Source organism: Eptesicus fuscus, chromosome 1 (genome assembly GCF_027574615.1).
Source record: "Eptesicus fuscus isolate TK198812 chromosome 1, DD_ASM_mEF_20220401, whole genome shotgun sequence".
In the NCBI taxonomy this organism is placed as follows: domain Eukaryota; kingdom Metazoa; phylum Chordata; class Mammalia; order Chiroptera; family Vespertilionidae; genus Eptesicus; species Eptesicus fuscus.
In genome coordinates this window covers 69,871,728-69,890,641 of record NC_072473.1, presented here as the reverse complement: position 1 = coordinate 69,890,641, position 18,914 = coordinate 69,871,728, and the positions used below count along the sequence as shown (strand labels likewise).

Sequence of the window (18,914 nt, the reverse complement as noted above, 5' to 3'; positions counted from 1 at the left end):
AAGTAAGAGAGGCAACTCTAGCTTCAGTGAGGTTGGCCTAAGAGAAGTGCAAAGTGTGATGTAAGGAGTCTGCACAGGATTTAAAAGAGAGTACAAAATCTAGGACAGCAGAACAACATCATGCTTCCTCCAACTTGGCCTCAGCTTATATGAAGTGACATACTAATGTGTTTGGGCTTGTTTGTTTGCTGTTCTGATTTGTTCAAACTACCCCCCTCCCCCTGCCCAAGCTTGAAATGATTTGAATGCTTCTTTAAGCATGTCCTTGTATTTTCTTTTGAACTCTTGGTCTGCCTCATTAAGGGGATCATACTTTCCCAATGTGAAATTATGTGGTGGTTGAAGAATCTATTTGAACAAGAAATACTTCCTGAGTTAAAATAATATTACTAGGAATTCTTAGCCCTAAAATGTGATATGGAAACTTTTATAACTCATGTATGTGTGTGTGTGTGTGTGTGTGTGTGTGTGTGTGTGTGTGGACATATATATATATAGCATGTCATATACAACTGTAATTAGTTGTGTATAAGTTTTTTTACTTGGGCTTATAAAATTTGAGTGTCTTGTTTTTCTTTGGAAATATAGAGTATACCATCTACTTAATGTATCCCTCATAGAGCATAGTATATGTAATACAATGTAGACTGCATAAAATTGAGCATTACAGGAATTTAAAATTATTGGTTGATCTTAAAAATCAATGTTAAAAATGAATAATTTATTTAAAAAACAATGATAGGGAAATCATAAATTTCATACAACCTCAAATTAATTTCATATGTTTTACATTTTTCTATTCCGACTAAAAATTAATGCTTGTTATGATCATTGAAGTACTCCAAAATTATCAGATGTGTTCTAAATCATTAATAAAAAGAAAATCTTTTCAGTAATGTTGTATCATTGGTTATGCTTTATTGTGTTCTCATTCGGTGAAAATTAGCAATCCAACTATAGCATGTATGCTAATTATCAATTAATGGCTAGCTAATTTTAACTCATCCTTGGCCAAATCTTGTTCTATTTGATTCCTCAGCTAAATGGGGGGAAATGATTCCTGGCCTACAGGCATCTTGATGAAGATTTTACTCTTTGAAAATGCTTTTCTGATGGAAAGTGCCAGACAGATACTTTGATGACACAGTAACTTTGAAGTTGAGCAATAAAGGGGCTACATTCAAATGAAACCGGAAGGAGTGACAGATTGGTTGAACAGATTGACTGGAACATCGAGGTTAGCATTACCCTCTAACCACTTCTTTTCATCTCCCCTTTACTCCTTTCCCCTTTCCAAAGCAAAGTATCAGGGAATCAGGAATTAGGCCGTATCCTTCCTTTTAAGAAAGTGGCATACTGCTAGTTCCTTGTCGTTTTGGAGGGGGAAAATCCCATTTGACTCCTCACCTCAGTAATTTCCTATGATGCCTGTTTCTCTGAATGATATTTGTGGGTCTACCTTTTCCAGTCAATTGCCTTGGAAAGTTAGGTAACTAAATTCAAATCTAAAGACAGGTCAGACTTAAAGGTTATGAAGTGTTGAATTTGTCCAAAGTTGAGTTTCTGTTCACAAGAGAGGCTAGGACCCCTTTTTTGCTAGGTTAGCATTCTCCTTTGCTGCGTCTGAGCACTCGGAATATTTTAGTGTTGCCTGTCCAGTGGCTTAATAAATGCTTAAGTGAATCCACAGTATGTCTCTCACATAATTAAACATTGGGGCTATGTACAAAAGGACACGTTTTTATGCATTAGTTATAGGGACATTTTATCATCAGCCTCTCATTTCCACTTTCTCAATACAGCACAGTAAAATATGGTATTTAAGAATTCTTATGATTTGCCCTTTCTTATTCCCCAAACCTGATGAAATGCAAGTTTCCATTGTTGTCATCCATGTTAAACAGATCTGCTCCATCTCAGTTGCAGGAAATATTCTTAGCAAGCACTTACCCAGTGTGTTCAGTAGCAATCAGGCCATTGACAATGATGTAGAAGTTTATTAGAACATGAGAGAGGAATTACCAACAAGTAATTCTGGAGTACTGGCTACCAAGAGCCAAATGCCTCATAGGCAGAAATTCATTGAATAGCATGCATTTATTATATATTGGCTGTTTGAAGTTGAAGAAATGAGTTCAAACTTGCTATTAGACCCTCCCCAGCATGCGAGCCACCCACCAGTTGCAAGGCATGATGACGCGACAGATAACCCGCCCTCCTTGGTAGCAGTAGGGATATGGGTAGTAACCTAGTAAAGGTTCACAGACGCGGCGGCAGTAGCGGTTGCCTCGACGGCAGTAAATACAACAATAACCTCTCTCATCCAGCATGGGGTCAAATTCTATTCCATTTTCAGTCTGAAAGAAGAAGAAGCCAGTGTTGGAGGAGAAGGTTTACTAGGAAGAGGACTATAAGACTATATGAGTTGGGGACTGGTGAGAAATTTAGTTGTTAGCCTTATCATGGAGATATCTCAGTAGGGATCAAGACTGATTTTAAATGAGCCTCCTAGGGATTCCAAGTGTCTTAAATACTTTTTGTTAAAACAATGATTATTTTCCTTTCAATGACTTTGATCTGAAGGATACTAATTTAGCATATGAAATTTGAGGTTTTTGTTTTTCCACTAACTAGAAAACAGAAACATAACTCACATAGTCATTTATTGGAAGTTCTTCTTCACTTGCTTGTCTGGCATGACGGGTCTTCTCCACCTTCACTTGAGGGACCACCCATTGCTCATTTTGTTCAATGCCCTTTTTTTCGGTGGTAGGAAAGTGAAGATCTTCACCGTCCTCCTCAAAGTCTTGTAACTCTGAAACTAAAGTAATAAATACAAAGTTGGGATACAACTGCTTTGCAAAAGTTTCTGAAAGAAGTGATTGGGAGATTAGCATTTGGGGGTAGAGATTTTCCCTGTGTCTTCTCACCATCATCATTTAGACATGCATGAACCACTTTCCAAACTCTTTCAGCTGATATTTTAAAGAGATTTTTCCAAACAAATTTGACTATTTCCACGTAAACAGACCTCTTCTTTGCTCATTTGGCATCAAACACTTACTGCTTTGCCTCCTTAGCATACTAAATTAGAGACTGAGGACAGGGGATCTCTGTCTTCCAAAATGATTTTATCCATGGTAGGTACTCAAATATGTTTATTTTGCCTAATTTGATTTGCTACTCTCTGTCCCTCTGTCACCCTCACTCTTCCCTTCTCTTTTCTGTTTTAACTATTTTTAAACTTTCTATTTAGAAATAATCTTAGATTCACAGAAGAGTTGCAAAGACAGTACAGAGTTCCTGTATACCTTTCACCCAGTCCCCTAATGTTAGCATCTTATATAACCATAATACAATGATCAAAACTAAGAAATTAACATTGGTACGATACTATTAGCTAAACTACAAACTTTATTCAGAGTTCATTATTTCCACCAATGTCCTTTAGACAAAAAATGCTGAAGCAGAAGTTCTAGCATCCAATCCAGGGTACCACATTGCATTTAGTCGCCTTTTCATTTTTAAAGGCACAAGAGTACCAATATATGCCTGCATTGGTTGGAGTGGCCCCTCCTGAGTAATATAGTAATCTATACTGTACACAGTGAGGGAGGCCAAGTTATACATTAGCTTGGCAGAAAAAGATATCCAGAGACCTTTGTCTTCTTTATGGGCCGACTGGAATTTCAGAGCTGAACTCTTCTACTCTGGACCTCTAGCCTTCAATTACTTTTATAGTGATTCCTGAAACAGCCATAAAGAAATTTGTATTGCAGTGACTGTCCTATCATCTGGGAAGAAGGCCACTATTTGACATAGAGAATCCTTCTTGAGACAACAGAGTATTGTTTTGGCTCTTCTCTCCTGTGGTCTTGGGTTGAACACACAGTGATTTGAGCAATAGTCTAGTATCCTGAGTGCAATGGATATAGATGTGCTAAGAAAGACAGATTAGCTTTTTGCTATCATTGGTCACATTAAGGTGGTGTTACCTTTGCAGGTATATTTAAAAGCCTGTCAGCATTAATTTATCTGATTTATAACTTGGCTGTGAAAAATTCCCTCCTCACTGGCAGTCAGCATATACAGTTTTATCTAAGAAGATATAAGCAGATCATTTGTTTTTCTAGAAATGTAGTCTCTGAATGCTGGGAACATTAACCTGTTACTGACTTGGAAAGAGGAGGAGGAGAAGAAGAAAGCCATACCTGCTATTAGAGTGGGATTGATCCAATACATGGTCACATTATCACAAATCTCCAGAATTTTGGAATTTTTAAGAAAGTCTCGGTTTTCAATTGGCTTTTCTGCTGGGACCCAAATAACTGACTGTTCAAAGAAAGTTGTGGTAATTTCTTCATTCTGAAAGAAAAAAGTAGTTCAGAGTGGGGATAGGCAGAGAAATTAATAAAATGAGTGAGACATTATAGGATAATGAAAAAAAATAACCTACACATCTGTATTTTGAGTCTGAATAACAATTTCCATCCCAGGGTTCCCAGTGCTCCGTGCTTTGCATACAGTAGTTGGTGCCCTTGGGAGAGTTAATAACCAATCCCTCCTAGCAGTAAGGTTGAGCCTTCTCTGCTACCTTTTCACTTAAAGTCAGGAAGGTTCTCCATCAATATCTAGACCCCCCCCCCACTAGGCCATGTATGCTTTAATTTGGACTTATGGAATCTTAAGTAATTTACATTTGTTTTCTCTCTTTTAAATAGAAGTTGTGAGTGCCTGCCTTGTTTTAGGTTTGCAACTAGGGTTGCAAACAGGATTTTATCATCTGAAAGTGAAAAAACTGCTATAATTTAAACTGGTGAGATCAGTGAAATAGCAACCAAACATAATAGTTTGGTTTTACAAGATTTGTCTGTTAATAGTAGCTAGGTGGAGTGCAAAAGATGTCCCTTTTTGTTTTAAAGTCAACTCCAGCTCTTACCTTGACTGACCTTACCACAATATTTAACCCCTTTTATTCTAGATACTTAGGGTTTGTCTCATAGAGTGTTTTTTCCTTTAGGTAGGCTTTCTTGTATTGTCAAGAATGTCACATTCTCCTCAGTTTCTAGTATTGGAAGTAGTTGTCTTGTATACTATGGGCAAAAAGGGGCCATACACTAAACTGACAAGCTAGGGGAGGTCTGTATGGTGAGGCAAAAAGGGGCCATACACTAAACTGACAAGCTAGGGGAGGCCTTACAAACTCAGAGACCTAAAGTAACCACATAGGATGGTCTGAAATTAAAACATCCTAACTAAAAGTGATACCAGTACTCATGTCTTACATTGGTATCTTCATTGACAAAGGTCAATCTGTACCTTTACTGAGCCTATTTTCTTTTCGAATCTAAGATAACATGATAATATACCTTTGGAATGTCAGGGTAATTTCTTTTTTTCCAGATCCCTCAGGGCACAATCTCCAAACAAAGAAGAGACAAACAACAACAACAACAACAACAACAACACCCCACAAAACCCTTCATTGTTATTTGTTAACTACCCTATACCCACCAATGTAAAAGAAGAATGTGTCTATTCCTTTTACTTTTTATCCAATCCTACAGGGTTCCCCACATTGCTTGCTCCTGCCTCTCTAATCTTTCACCAATGGATTTCATGTAACCCCCCCTTATGCCTCCTTCTTTGATTGTAATATATAAAATATGGTGCAAAACTACCATTTGCTGGAGCATTTTTTCAATCCGTTGAGATTTTGCTTCCCAGCAATTGTTGTCAGTTTGATTCAAGTGAACTTATAAAAATTCTTACAGTTTTGGACATCTCTTATGTCGACAATATCTAGTTCTTACTCCTTGTCTTTTGGGCTTCAATATCCATCCCCACATCTCTCCCCCCCCTTCTCCCCCCCCCACCTCATAAGGCTTTCCCTTTTCTCTTTTGTTTCCTTCTAGCTTTATGATTTCAGTGTTTTAATTTATTCTGTGAAATATAGCTTTGTACAATTCTTTTCTAGTCATTTAAAACTATCAAGTCTTAGTTCTTTTGTCCTTGAGTCTGTATAAGACCTTGGGAGGCATTGAAAGGGACTGTATAAAATGAGGTCTGAATTCTGACTAGTTTTTTTTTTTAAGCAAAATCAGGGCTATTTTAATACCTGCTGTGCATGTTTAACATGCACAAACCATGGATACAAAGGTAGAGAAGTACAGAATAAGAGGGTTTTTTTTTGTCATTCAGGACAACAAATTTGTCTCATAAAGAAATCTGTAGGCTGAATATAAAAAAAAAGGTTTTCTTGAAGATAAAGTAATCTCACTATCATGAGAAAAATACTTGTGCTATTCAAAAGATTCAGCAAAATTAACTGAAGAATAAATTGGGGTCAAAATGAGACATTATGAATCATTGCCTTTACTATTTATTTTTTTCAGAAAAATAAATCTTATTGTGTCAGTTTGGACTCTAATTTCTGGCTGGCCCTACTCAAAAGCTTACATTATTTTCTGTAAAAAGCAGCATATGATATTGGGTGTAGTAGCTTTTTAACCTATTCATTCTCCTTTCATCTTACCCTTGCCTCCCATATTAATTCTAATATCCTGGAAGTTTTTTTCTCCCTCAGATGCATCTAACATATGCTTATTTTTTAAAATCGCCAAAGTTTTTACTACCATAGACCTTAGGAAATATTTTTCTTAGTACCAAAGGTCTATAACTTCTCTGGCCATAAGGAGACCAGTAGCATGTCCATGGGAGCTAATGACAGCTCTGATACTTGGGTAAGAGAAAGGAAAAAGTGCTCCTTACCCCATCTCACCCCTCCCCCCAAAATAAGAAAAGGAAATTATAAATTGGTAGATGAGAATTAAGATGTAGAGAGTGGGTTGGAGAAAAGTGAAAAAGAACAGGGGAGAGAGAAGAAAAAGAAAGAGGTATTTACAGTATATAGAGAGGCCACTGTATCATTGCCATAATATCACTAGATTTACTAGTTAAACTCTAAAACAAAACCAACCAAAGCAAACAAACATTAGTTTCTTCCTGGCTACAGGGGGGGAGGGGGCGGGGTTGTGCTGTCGCACTATGGCCTTAGCTACCATTCCACTTTTTCCTCCACTGATAGCAACATACTGTAATTACAGACAGAATATGAGGGAAAAATTAAGAGCCTTGGGGGCTTTATTGATGGCTATATTTTAGGCAATAATCCTTCATCTCCCACTGGGCTTTCAGGGGCCATTCAATAATTGCACCAGTATCCTGGACTAGTGGTATATTTTCAGAGAAATTGTATTACACTGTAGTTCTCACCTTCTTTGCTTTTGCCTTTCCTAGTGAGATTAAATGTTATTTATTCCATTAGCATCCCAGCATAAAATGGTATGGTGAATGAATTGAAATCATTAAAACAGGTGAATGTTACAGTGTGACAAAAGTGCCAAGGATCCTCAGTGGCCTTGGAACTTTTCTTTTTAAGACTTTATCTTAGGCAAGATTTATTTTGTGCTACTGCTCACCCCTTGTACTAGAAATCTTTGGTTTGGGAGCAAAGGTACATAATGTTAATGGCTACACTGGTATAGCACCTAAAAGCATGAACTTGATTTTTTGAAAGGCCAGAGTCAAGATCCCAATCTGTTCCTCACTATCTCTGTGACCTTGGACAAGTCACTTTTGGGCTCTGAGTCCTAGTTTCTTTATCTGAAAATGGGGACAATTATAGTACCTACCTATAGGGTCCAAGTGAGAATCAAATCAGAGTAAAGCTTTTAGTGCAATGACTGGCACATAGTTAGCACCCAATAAATGATGGCTTTTACTGCCACTGTTATTCTTACATACCTCATCTATTTCCTCCTCTGGTTCAGAAAATTCAGGAATCACTTTGATCTGAGTTTTGATGAAGCATTTTTGAAGACCTACAAAGTAGATGCCAGTGTATCCCTATTAAATAGAAAAAAAATACCTCCTGAAATAGCCATAATTAATGAGTTCCATTGTCTGTCAGGGCCCTAGGCTGGAAAATTTTGAATTCCAAGGGAAAGCTTTGTCTTATAAATTAAATGAAGGCCAGAGGCTATTTTTAACTCAACTAGAATGTTCTAATATTTTAAGTGGGAAGCCTTTGGGGGGAAATATCCAACTTACATTTTTAAAGTCATGTACTTCCAATGTTTCATCAGTGCCATTTCCACTTCTGAATATTTCAGTTCTGGTCACAGGATCAATTTCCATGTAAATCTTCTTCTTCTCTCCATTGCTGTAGAAAGTGTGCTCCATGTCATATGTCTGGGAGAACAGAGGAAAACAAGCTCTAAGATACTCAGTGTGTTCCTTCATATGACATTTTAATTGGGTAACATCTGGGGTGCCTTTGCTTTCCAGAGTCTTTGTAGTGAGGTGCCATCTGAGCAGCTTGCTGTTGGGAATTTTCTGAGACTGGAGATTAAAGTGAGGTGCTTTTTGGCACTGAGGATGATATGAGGATCTCTTTGGAGCCAATATTTTGTATTTGAGCCAAGTTGCTAAACTAATTAATAAGAATTCCAACAAATAAAATATGATATTTTGCAGAAACAGCTTGTAAAGTACTTCTCCCTTGTGTTGAGCAGAAGGATCAAGTAAAACCTGTGGTGCTCCTTTAAGCTACTACGAATACTTGCCTAAGTGCTTAGTGGTTACTCCTCACTCCCCATGAAATTCATTAGGGCTCAGACAAAATTTGAACCCATTTAGAATGTTTAGGTATTGTTCTTTATCTCCTTATCTCTCCAGGGCTTTAATATTTATTCCACAATCTTTTTAGAATCTGAAAACCATTCTCCTTGGCCAATTTTAGATAATAATCTTACCCTGGCCCCAGTTGTTTCCTTTTGCCCTTTAAACTCCAGGAAACATTTATTGCCTCCTCCTAATCTTCTCTTTTATAGGCTAACTGACCCCCCTCAGTTTATTCCTGAATTCTGTTTGCCAGACCTGATTTAATTGGTTTCAGGTTCTCCAGATTCTCTTATATATAGAATTCAAGTGCCTTGCACTAAGTAATATGGAGTCTCCCAAGGAGAGTGCCATGGGAAGGCTGCTTATCAGGTCATTCTTGAGTGGTTAAAATAAAACCCTGGACTCTCTCCTGCCCTCTAAAAGAGGCAATTCTCTTTCTAAGAACCAAGAAGACCAGTCCTACAGAGTGTCCCAGTTTAGGAGTAAGCCCATCACTTATAACTGATGACACTTTTTACAGCCAAAAGCAAATAACAAGCCTAAAGGAATTTGCTCTCTGTCACAAACCAGGCCAGACTTGGTGCCACGTGGAAGTCTATCTTATCCTTGTCGTTAGGAGGCCTTCAGCTATCAAGTTTCTTTATGCTTTTTTCCTTACAAAAAAAAAAAAAAAGTTTGGTAAACTGAAAGCCTGAAAAAGCAAGACATCTCCAGAGCAAATGTTGCTTTCTAATGACATGATTCCCAGTGGCAGCTGTTTAGAGCTTGTACTGGTTTAGGTTGTTTTTTCATGTCCACTGGTGTCTGTAACTGAATGTTAGTTTAACCTGGTCAAATTTTCCCTAACTCAAGTAGAAAAACAAGTTGAAAGGGTTTGTAGAAACAATGTTACTTCAAGCATGAAATGTCTATGTATTTGCTGAATAGGAGAACAAGAGACAATGTCCTTTACCTTTTAGTAACCCTACAGTGCCTTGGACACGGCCCGCACTTAAGTATTTGTTGAATAAGTTTTTCCCCACCAATGGCTATTTCTCATCTTCTTAAAGAGAGATTTTGAGCATTGGCAAGATTTTTTTTGAGTGACCGTATGTTAAAAGAGAAAGGAAAACAGTATTTGGAACTTCCCAGCAGCTGCAGAGTTAACTCAGGAAGTCTAGCCTGGTTTGTGACAAGTAGCAAATTCCTTTAGGCTTGTTATTTGCTTCTAGTTATAAATATGTCCTCAGTTCCAGCTCTGCAGCCAACTTGAGAAATTTCTACCTATGGCAACAAATTGACCTCTCAGTTGGCCTGACCTAAGAGGAGAAGAGAGGCATCTACTTCAGTTCCAGTCTTGTCAGATCTCCAGGCAAGGGAAAATTTTCTTTAGAAATACTACCCATTGTTGAGACAAATGTCGACACTACTAGTCATTGGGGGTGTGGTGGGGTGTTTGTTTCATCAGTAGCACCACTGATGGATTATTGCATGGAAAAATGAGGTTAGAAACTAGGGGATGTTGGAAGGCTGCCTACCTGGGCAAAAGAAAATACAGGCTGTATTTTCAATCACTTGTAGAAGACTATGGAACCATACTGGTGACATTTAGAATTTCAGTGTACTTTTGTGGAATGAGTTTTCCTGCATTGTTGGCAATGCACTTCACTTGGACACCTTGCTAGATAAAAATTATTGGAAACTGCCAAGATCAGCATATCTTGATTATTTTCAACATTCCTTCACAGAGTTTGTTTTGTTTTGTTTTTGGTGGAGGAGGAGGGGTCCACTCTGATTATATTCATTAACCAGCTTGTTGGCTTTTTTGTTAGCAATGGTAGGTTGCTAAATAGAGTGGGGTCAGAATGACTTCATTTATGTGTGAATCTTGGGTTGGGTGGGGAAATATATTCACCCAGATGGAATTCCACTATCAAAGGTGTCCTTTTGGAACAGACTATCTTTTGTCTAAGAAGATGATGCCAGTGTCTCATTTTGGACTGGTTGAGGATGAGTTTGAGCAACTCCAGACATACTGTCTCGCCTGGGTCCCTGTGGAGCACATTGCCCTGGTAATGGCTATGCAAGCTTCACTGGCCCATATGAAGACTGAGCTCATGCCTTTGGCCTTAGAAGTAATTTTCTCTCTACAAAGCTCGCTGGCTCAGGGGCTGAGGGTCTTTCTGGAGATAAAGAAATAAATGGTTTTGTCTTTTCCCAGGCACAAACTAAAACAGAGACAGGAGGCTAGCCTGAGAGAGGTCTGAGTGGGGTCCCAGTAGCTCATCTCAGAGTGCTCCCAACTCAGCTTTATTCCAGGAAGTATAGAGTATAATAAGAAGTACACTTCTGTCAAATTGGCAGATTGGGAAGGTTGATCTAGGAAGGTGTTTCTAGCTTTCCTTTTCTGTTCTTTTTATATCCTGTTTACCTTGTACCCTCCTAGTCCTTTTCCCTTTTCCCATTTCCTTCTAAAACTTTGTCTTCTGTCTAGACATCTAAGAATCTATTGGTGCTTCAGCTACCTTATGTAAAAAAAAAAATATCAATCTTACAAATGATTTCACACTAAGATGTTAGCTATGGGTATTTGTCAAAATAATTTAGTGTAATACTTAACTCAAAGGAATGAATTACTAATGGTGGATTTTAAGCACAATGGTACCAGGAAACTAGGAATAGGAGATATTTTGGGAGGGAGGAAGCAAAGGCATCTTTCCAGTACCACTAGAATGGGTTCCTACCCCACCCACACATAAGGCTGGTTTTAACTACAAGGCCCAGCACAGTAGAGTGGGACAGGTAACTCAATGGAGTGAAATATGACTCAGAAGTGAAATGAGATAAGTACATGGTTAGGCCTAGGCAGTGAGAGATGTAAGAAGACCACTCTGACAAAACATGGAGAGAACACAAACTCATTTCTCTTCCCTGCCCAGGAATTCATTCCTCAGTTCAGTTAAATCCTCTACTCAGGCAGCAAATGAACCCCAACATCCCCCTTTCACAGTTTGTCCTGTTTTCTTGCCTCAATTTGTGACAATATCTGAGATCATAAAAGAAAGCTTTTTATAAAGAGTAAAAGGACACAGACACTGGGGGGGGGGAGGGACGGCTGGGAGGGCATGAGTGGGGGAGGGGGGGACAATGGGGCAAAAAGGACACATATGTAATACCTTAATCAATAAAGAAAAAAAAAGAGTAAAGCTGCCTCAGACCTCAATGTGATGGATCTGTTTGAGAGGCAAGGAGATTTAGCCTATCCTGAAAGGGATTTGAGGGCATTTGGCTTAGGTTTGTTTTTTTAAGCCTGTGATTAATCTAGCTGCTCTTCTCTCCACCTTCATCCTTTACTGTCTGTTTATGAGATACACTCTCCAAAGGTGAAATACATGCTCAGAATAGCTGGCTAGTAGGTGTTAAACTGGAAGGAAGAGGAGGGAATATATTGTACCATATCATTACCAACCTAGCCTGTGGGAATTAAAGGGCCTCTGGGTATTTCTTTACCAACACAGAGCAGACAGATTGTTTCTTATGCAAAGTTGGACTTCTGCATCTTCAATCACCAGTTCTCAACCCTGAAAAAAATTGGCATAAGCAGCACAGACATTCCTCTTGTTCAACAAGAAAAATACCATTTCTTTCATCTACAGACTGGCTGGGAAGTTTTCCCCTGCTCCCTACCTCCCCCACATATCCATTATTCTTAAATGAAGCTGAAAAACAGTGGAAAGAATACAGACCAGATTCTAGTTCTAGCCTCAACTCTGCCACTTACAAGCTGTGTGACTTAGGGAAAGTCATCAAATGTTTCTGGAGGCTCAGTTCAATGTTGAATAGCTGACAAAATCAGTTCTGCTCAGAATCGGGCTGATACCTGTCAGGTTGACCAGTGGGCTGTCACTACCTTTGGAGCTCTTGAGTTGCTTTCTCCGTGGAGCCCAATTCCACTCTCAGCCACTACAGGACAGTCCCAGGCTTTCCTTCCTGGTGCCACGTAAGTTGCTTAGTAAATGCTGCCTTAAGAGAATGGAGGGACTGAATAAAAATGTGCCCATAGTAGCCAGAGTCCTGATCTACATAATCGGAGCGATGCTGAGTAGCCTAGAGCAAAAACTGGCCTAGTGAGAATTTCTATTCAAAAGTGGGCTTTCTCCCACATTGGTTTAGGAGGAAAATAAAATGAAGAGCAGTCTTCTCTTTTAAAATGCTGACATGGCATCATCTGGTGAAGCTCAATATCTCTGTTAAAGAGATTCCAGCTACAACTCCAACTTTTTCCTTGAGGGTGTGAATGCTTCTCCAGATTCACATTTCACCCACCAAACTGCTTTGTCGGAAAGCCCAGGGTACTCAGGGAGGAAAGTTGTATCTCCTGTGTGTCTCAAAGAGGAGTGAAGAAAGTTGGTCTCTGGCCAATGCTAGCACTAGAGACTTAGGCATAAGAAAGCTGCACCCAGACTTGGCCAAAGAGTGCTTTTTCTGAGCAAAAGATTTTCAGCCTAGAATGATAATGGGCTTGCAATCCTGAGTTAGACTATTTTAATGGTTTAATGGTTGTGTGCAGTTGAGGTGATGGGGAGAGCAGAAGGATGCCCACCTATCCCTATCACTTCTTATCTCATTCTGGTAGTATGTAGATTTGAGGAGACCTCCCCAGGAATTTTTTTTTGTCATTGTGTGGGCCTTAGAACTTATGGTTTCCAAACAGCTCTAAAGTTACCAGGAAGTTCCTAGATATGGCAGGAAGAACAGCTTTCAATTAATTTAATTTATTATTCTTCTGCCTCATTCTACAAAACATTGGAAAGGATAGGCTACAAGGTCTGTGCTACATCTAAAAACTTTCAGTTTAAGGGCTGGGATTTTTCTGACCTGTTTTCTCCAGGTTGGGTTAATTAACTAGCATGTTGGCTCCTGATTGTTTTAATTTAAGTGTGCAATAAAGGGTACGTTAAGCAAGAATGACTGCTTCAAAGTCCCTGTGCAGTCACTGCCTGGAAGTGAAGCCTCATTGTAATGCTCTCTCAAAATCTCTGAGACTGAATAGGTCCCCTCTGCTTGGTTAAAAAAGCTGAAAACAAGAGATCAATGGATTGGCTTTCATTCAACTCAAGTGGCTCCTATATGTGGCTGTGGTTTAGGGGGCCTGTCAGCCTATAGCGGAGTGCAACAGCACACCCAGAGTTATTCCTCTTTGTTTCACTTTATTTTTATCCATTTCTTTCTCCGACATGCGCAGACACACACACACACACACACACACACACACACACACACACACACAGGCACTTGTGCTTGTGCCTGAAGTGTGTGAGGAGAGGGAGGGAGTCAAATATGTCTTAGTCCCCATTTGGGTTCAAGAATTTGGATCTTTTGTACACACCAAGGTGGGATAATGGAAGGAAGGGGAGGACTTACTGGCATGGAAATGTCAACACCAGATGTGGAATGTTAAATAAACACTGTTTATAAACAGATGTTTAAAAACAAAGTAAAAAGAAGGTGTGGTGGAGGTTAAAAGGGCAAACACTAAGAGCTTGGAGAAAGCCCCAGGACAGCAAATAAGTCACTGCCATCCATAATCACAATAGCATCAACAGTTCCCTCCACCAATGGCCCCCAAAGGTTCCACAGATTTTTAAAGGAAAGTCCAGAAAAGCCTGGGTTTTACTCTGCTAGCTGTTGTTTCCTGCTAGGTCATGCTTTTAAGGGAGAGGGGCTCTTTAATTTCCGCAAAATGCCTGGGTCCTTTTCCTCTGCATATCTTTTCCCAAGACTAATCTGACTGTTCTTCTCTTCTTAAGATTCATAAGTCAACTTTGAGGCAGGCTTATTGGCAGTATTAGCCAATAATTAGACCATACGTATTAGATCATAGATGGCTGTGTGGGTTCTTGGGGAATTGAAGGGAGTTGTAGACTGAGTGAACCATCTGCATCTCCAGCTAGTTCCTTATGTAGCAATGGATCCAGCCTAATCTTGTGAAGGCCAGGACTTAAATATTAAATAAAACAAATTTCAACTCCCCATTAGGACTGAGAACAAATAACCTTCGTTCAAGGTGGATTGCCCAAGGAGACATCTATTGTCTTTTACAAGATTACTTTGTAATGACTTTGTTCATTTCTGAGAATCCCTTTGTTGAAAATTATATCTCAAGATGAATTACTTCATGAGAGATTTAATTATTGATAAACTTCATTTGGTAGCATATCTCACCTCTTTTGTATATGCATTGACTAAGTTTTACTTTTAGTTTGAGAAATCACAGGATTGGTTCTTATAATCCATAAATAAAAAAGAACTGAAGTGAGAAGCAAAGGTGGTATAATACAGAAACAGAGGGGGCCATGGGCACTGTTAGTGAGTTTGGCAACTTGCAAGATAAGGTCCCTACCTAGTCATTTATAGTTGCACTTAGGCAAATAGCATTGTAAGTTTAGAAAAACACAAACTCAGAATAGTATTGTCAGTACCAACGGCTACAATAAAACAAGAAAGCCCATCTGGCGCCAAGTTTAGGTAGGCATGTATGAGTGATCAAAAGGGCTAGCTATATAGCATACCCAAATAAGTACATATGGACATGGAGAGCAAAAGTATTTATTGTTCTCTAACTCATCTGTAATTATCAGGAGGACCTGGAATTCAATAGCGGGATAACGTATCACCTTGTGAATTAGCTAAGTGGTAGCAGAATTGGATTGGAATGCATTTTGGCACTCGTATTCATTTGCTATTTCCTTCCTGATCTCTATTGCTTTGCCCAGTTTGCCAGTCTGCATACAGGTGGCTTCTCTAGAAAGACATGTGAACAGTAAGTAGTTCAGAAGCAGGTAGCAGTGATTATCATCTATCTATCTATCTATCTATCTATCTATCTATCTATCTATCTATCTATCTATCTATCTATCTATCTATCTATCTATCTATCTATCATCTATCTATCTATCATCTATTTATCATCTATCTAGAAATAGCTAACTATAGGTATTTACTGATGCCTGAAATCCTTTCTGGAACAAAGTATAAATAAAAAGGCAAACCAAGTAGGCTGTTTCCCTCTTTATTCTCCCTTTTACTTAAAATAAGGTAGCTTCTAGGACTAAATGAAAGTGGGTATGGCAGCAGAGGTGAAGAATCCAAGGAGGCTTTCTTTTGGACACTTGTTCAATTGATTTTCTATTTTCTTCCCCACTGACTTTCCTTCTGCATCAATCCATATCCTCTCTTCTCTGCTCCTATTGCTCCTTTGGCTCCTAATGGTCCATGCCAACTTATTTTCTTCTTGTCTCTAATCCTCCCTCCTGCACTCATTTCTTTTTCTCCCTACATCTGTTGTCAAATAGAAATGAGCATCTCATGACAGCAAACTAATAACAACAGCAACAACAATAGCAACCCACATGAAGAAATAAAAATATGGCAAAGCCAGAAAAACATCTTGAGACCTTGTAGCTTGTACATTTATTACTTCTCTTTCAAATGAAAATTGTTGGCATGAAGGGACTTTGATTTTTTTAAGTCACATCTACATTTTCCCATTGCTTGGGTGCCCCGGGAGTAACAATAACACTAAGGTACACTAATATCAACTACAAAGTCCAGCCAAGCTTCACTACATGACCCTAAAATCTGAAACTTTCTGAGATACCTGTGATTTATGACTTGTGCCACTTATTTCTAACTTGCGGCATTAGTATCTCAGTGGGCTGCAACAATTGTGGCTGGTGAGGCACTGAAAACTTTATTTTTTTAGGTCATAAATAAATGTAAACTCAGGTATAAAAATAGCTTCTCCTGAAAAGGAGTTTGCTGCTTGTCCTCACAGCAGATGCATTAAGTCAGAAACATAACCCCTGAAAATCCTTTGCTGCCATTTCTGGTGGTTTCTTCTTATGTGGTAGTATAATTACTTTACCATCAGTTTCTGCCCAGATAATGGAAAGAAATATGGAAAATAATTTATTCTTACAGTAAAAATTTTGCTCCTAGGAAGAGTTTTAACTCCTTAAAAGCCAGGAATTACAAAAGAATGGGTTAATTCTACAGCCTATCATTACTAATCAAAATAAAAACAAAACAAAACACCCTTTTCCTTTACCAAGATAATTAGGCAAATAAAAAAGAACAAAATCTTGATTCAGTTTTTCATACCACCAGAAAATAAACACAAAAGGGACTTAATGACTTTCACTTTCAGACCAATATACATGTCAATGACTAATTAAACCCAATCAAATTAAAAACAGAAGCATTGGAGCATAATGTGCATTTACTTACTTTTTTGGGTGTCTCCGGCCAGAAGTGCTTGCCCCCCCAAAACAAAACAATTAGAGTTAAGGCCAGGATACCAAACACCAATCCAAAAATCTTAAGTGATTTACATATCTTCTTGGATTTAAAAGCTTCTGCCTACACAAAGAACAGAGAAAATAAAACAATACACAATAATCCTTAAAATAGCAAGCCATATTTCAAAGTCACCTTTGATTACACTTTCTAATGTTCTCATTGCAATATGATAAATCTGTACAGCCATACTTCTGCTCAAAAGGGAAAAATATGAACCAACTTACATTTAGAATGTGACAGTCCTCACAGTTCTCTGGAGGATTCTTAGCCATGGTCTCTCAGCACAGAGTACTCTTTCCGGGCTTTGAGAGAACTGAGACCACTGCTGAGGTGGAGTTGCAAGTGCGTCGGCTAACAGATGCCAGAGGAGAAGCTGAATTTATATGGCTCAAATATGTCATACCAGAGCCTGAGGGAGCCCAGGGGGATCCTGTGCTATGATTTGTTACATAGATATACCCATATATGTATATAACTTCTGTGCACAGAATTCAATCCAGAATGGCAAAGACAGAAGGTTATAATGAAAACTATTGTCCTGAGGGTTGGTTTGGAAGGGGACCAAGCCTACGACACATTGAAATGATTTTTCACTATGAACTTAAAATATAAATGGCAATACATGCTGTAAACTCCAGAAATAAGCAAACAAAACAAGAAGAGAAATGAAGTCCTGATTTCAATTCCATTTGATTTAACAAATATTTATTGCAGGGATATCAAATATCAGGCACTGTGCTTGACATTGGAGCGTCAGAAATGAATAAGGTATTGCCTCCTCCACTATGTTAAAGTTCTTTGAGGATTGAGATCAATTTGTATTCAACGAATTATAATTAAAAACAGTATTAAAACTTTTAAATATATGTTTTCTCTTTCTCCTATCTCTCAGATTATTTTCCTTTCCTAGGTTATCTTCCTTAATCTATTCCTTAATGTTGATATTTCTTATGGTTCTATCCTTGATGACCTTCACACCCTATATACACTTCTTAGATGATCTTATTCACTTCTACAGCTTAAAATACAACTTATGGCCCTAACCGGTTTGGCTCGGTGGATAGAGCGTCGGCCTGTGGACTGAAAGGTCCCAGGTTCGATTCCGGTCAAGGGCATGTACCTTGGTTGTGGGCACATCCCTAGTAGGAGGTGTGCAGGGGTGGGGGGTCCCTCAGCCCAGCCTGCACCCTCTCCAATCCAGGACATTCCTCTTGCAATCTGGGACTGCTGGCTCCTAATCACTTGCCTGCCTACTGGCTTGATCGCTGCCTAACCACACCCCTGACAGCCTAATGGCCCCCGACTGCCCTCTCCTGCCATCATGATGGCCCCCAACTGCCCTCCCCGGCTGGCCTCGTGGCCCCCAACTCTCCTCCCCTGCTGGCTTGATCACCCCTAACAGCCTCTACCTCGGCCACCACCACTGTGGCTTTGTCTAGAAGGAAGTCGGATGGTAGGAAGATGTCCTGTCTCCTGGTCTAATTAGTATATTACCCTTTTATTAGTACAGATTTTTATTTTTTTAAATCTTTATTGTTCAGATTATTACAGATGTTCCTCTTTTTCCCCCCCATAGCTCCCCTCCACCCAGTTCCCACCCCACTCCAGACCTATCCCCACCTGCTGACCTCATCCATAGGTGTAAGCTCTTTGTCCAATCTCTTCTTGCACCCCACACATCCCCTTCCCCCTGAGAATTGTCAATCTGCTCCCTTTCCATACCCCAGAGGCTATTACATTCACCAGTTTGTTTTGTTCATCAGGTTTTTTATTCATTTGATTTTTAGATTCACTTGTTGAGAGATATATATTTGTTGTCACTTGTTGTTCATAATTTTTTTATTTTTACCTTTTTCTTCTTCCTCTTCTTAGAGAATACCCTTCAGCAT

At 39.0% G+C, this 18,914-nt stretch overlaps 2 protein-coding genes across 3 annotated transcripts in view; one reads left to right on the top strand and one right to left on the bottom strand.

Moving 5' to 3' along the window:
* TSPAN6 (tetraspanin 6) overlaps positions 1–18,914 on the top strand; it is an 86,108-nt gene that overhangs the window by 39,438 nt on the left and 27,756 nt on the right. The window lies entirely within an intron of this gene.
* TNMD (tenomodulin) lies at positions 2,148–17,297 on the bottom strand. Its single transcript, XM_008156538.3, has 7 exons — positions 17,250–17,297; positions 16,954–17,085; positions 8,113–8,253; positions 7,807–7,908; positions 4,212–4,365; positions 2,655–2,821; positions 2,148–2,357 (listed from the first exon to the last, which is right to left on the bottom strand). Exons 1-7 carry the CDS (start codon positions 17,295–17,297, stop codon positions 2,148–2,150), a joined length of 954 nt encoding a protein of 317 aa, XP_008154760.2.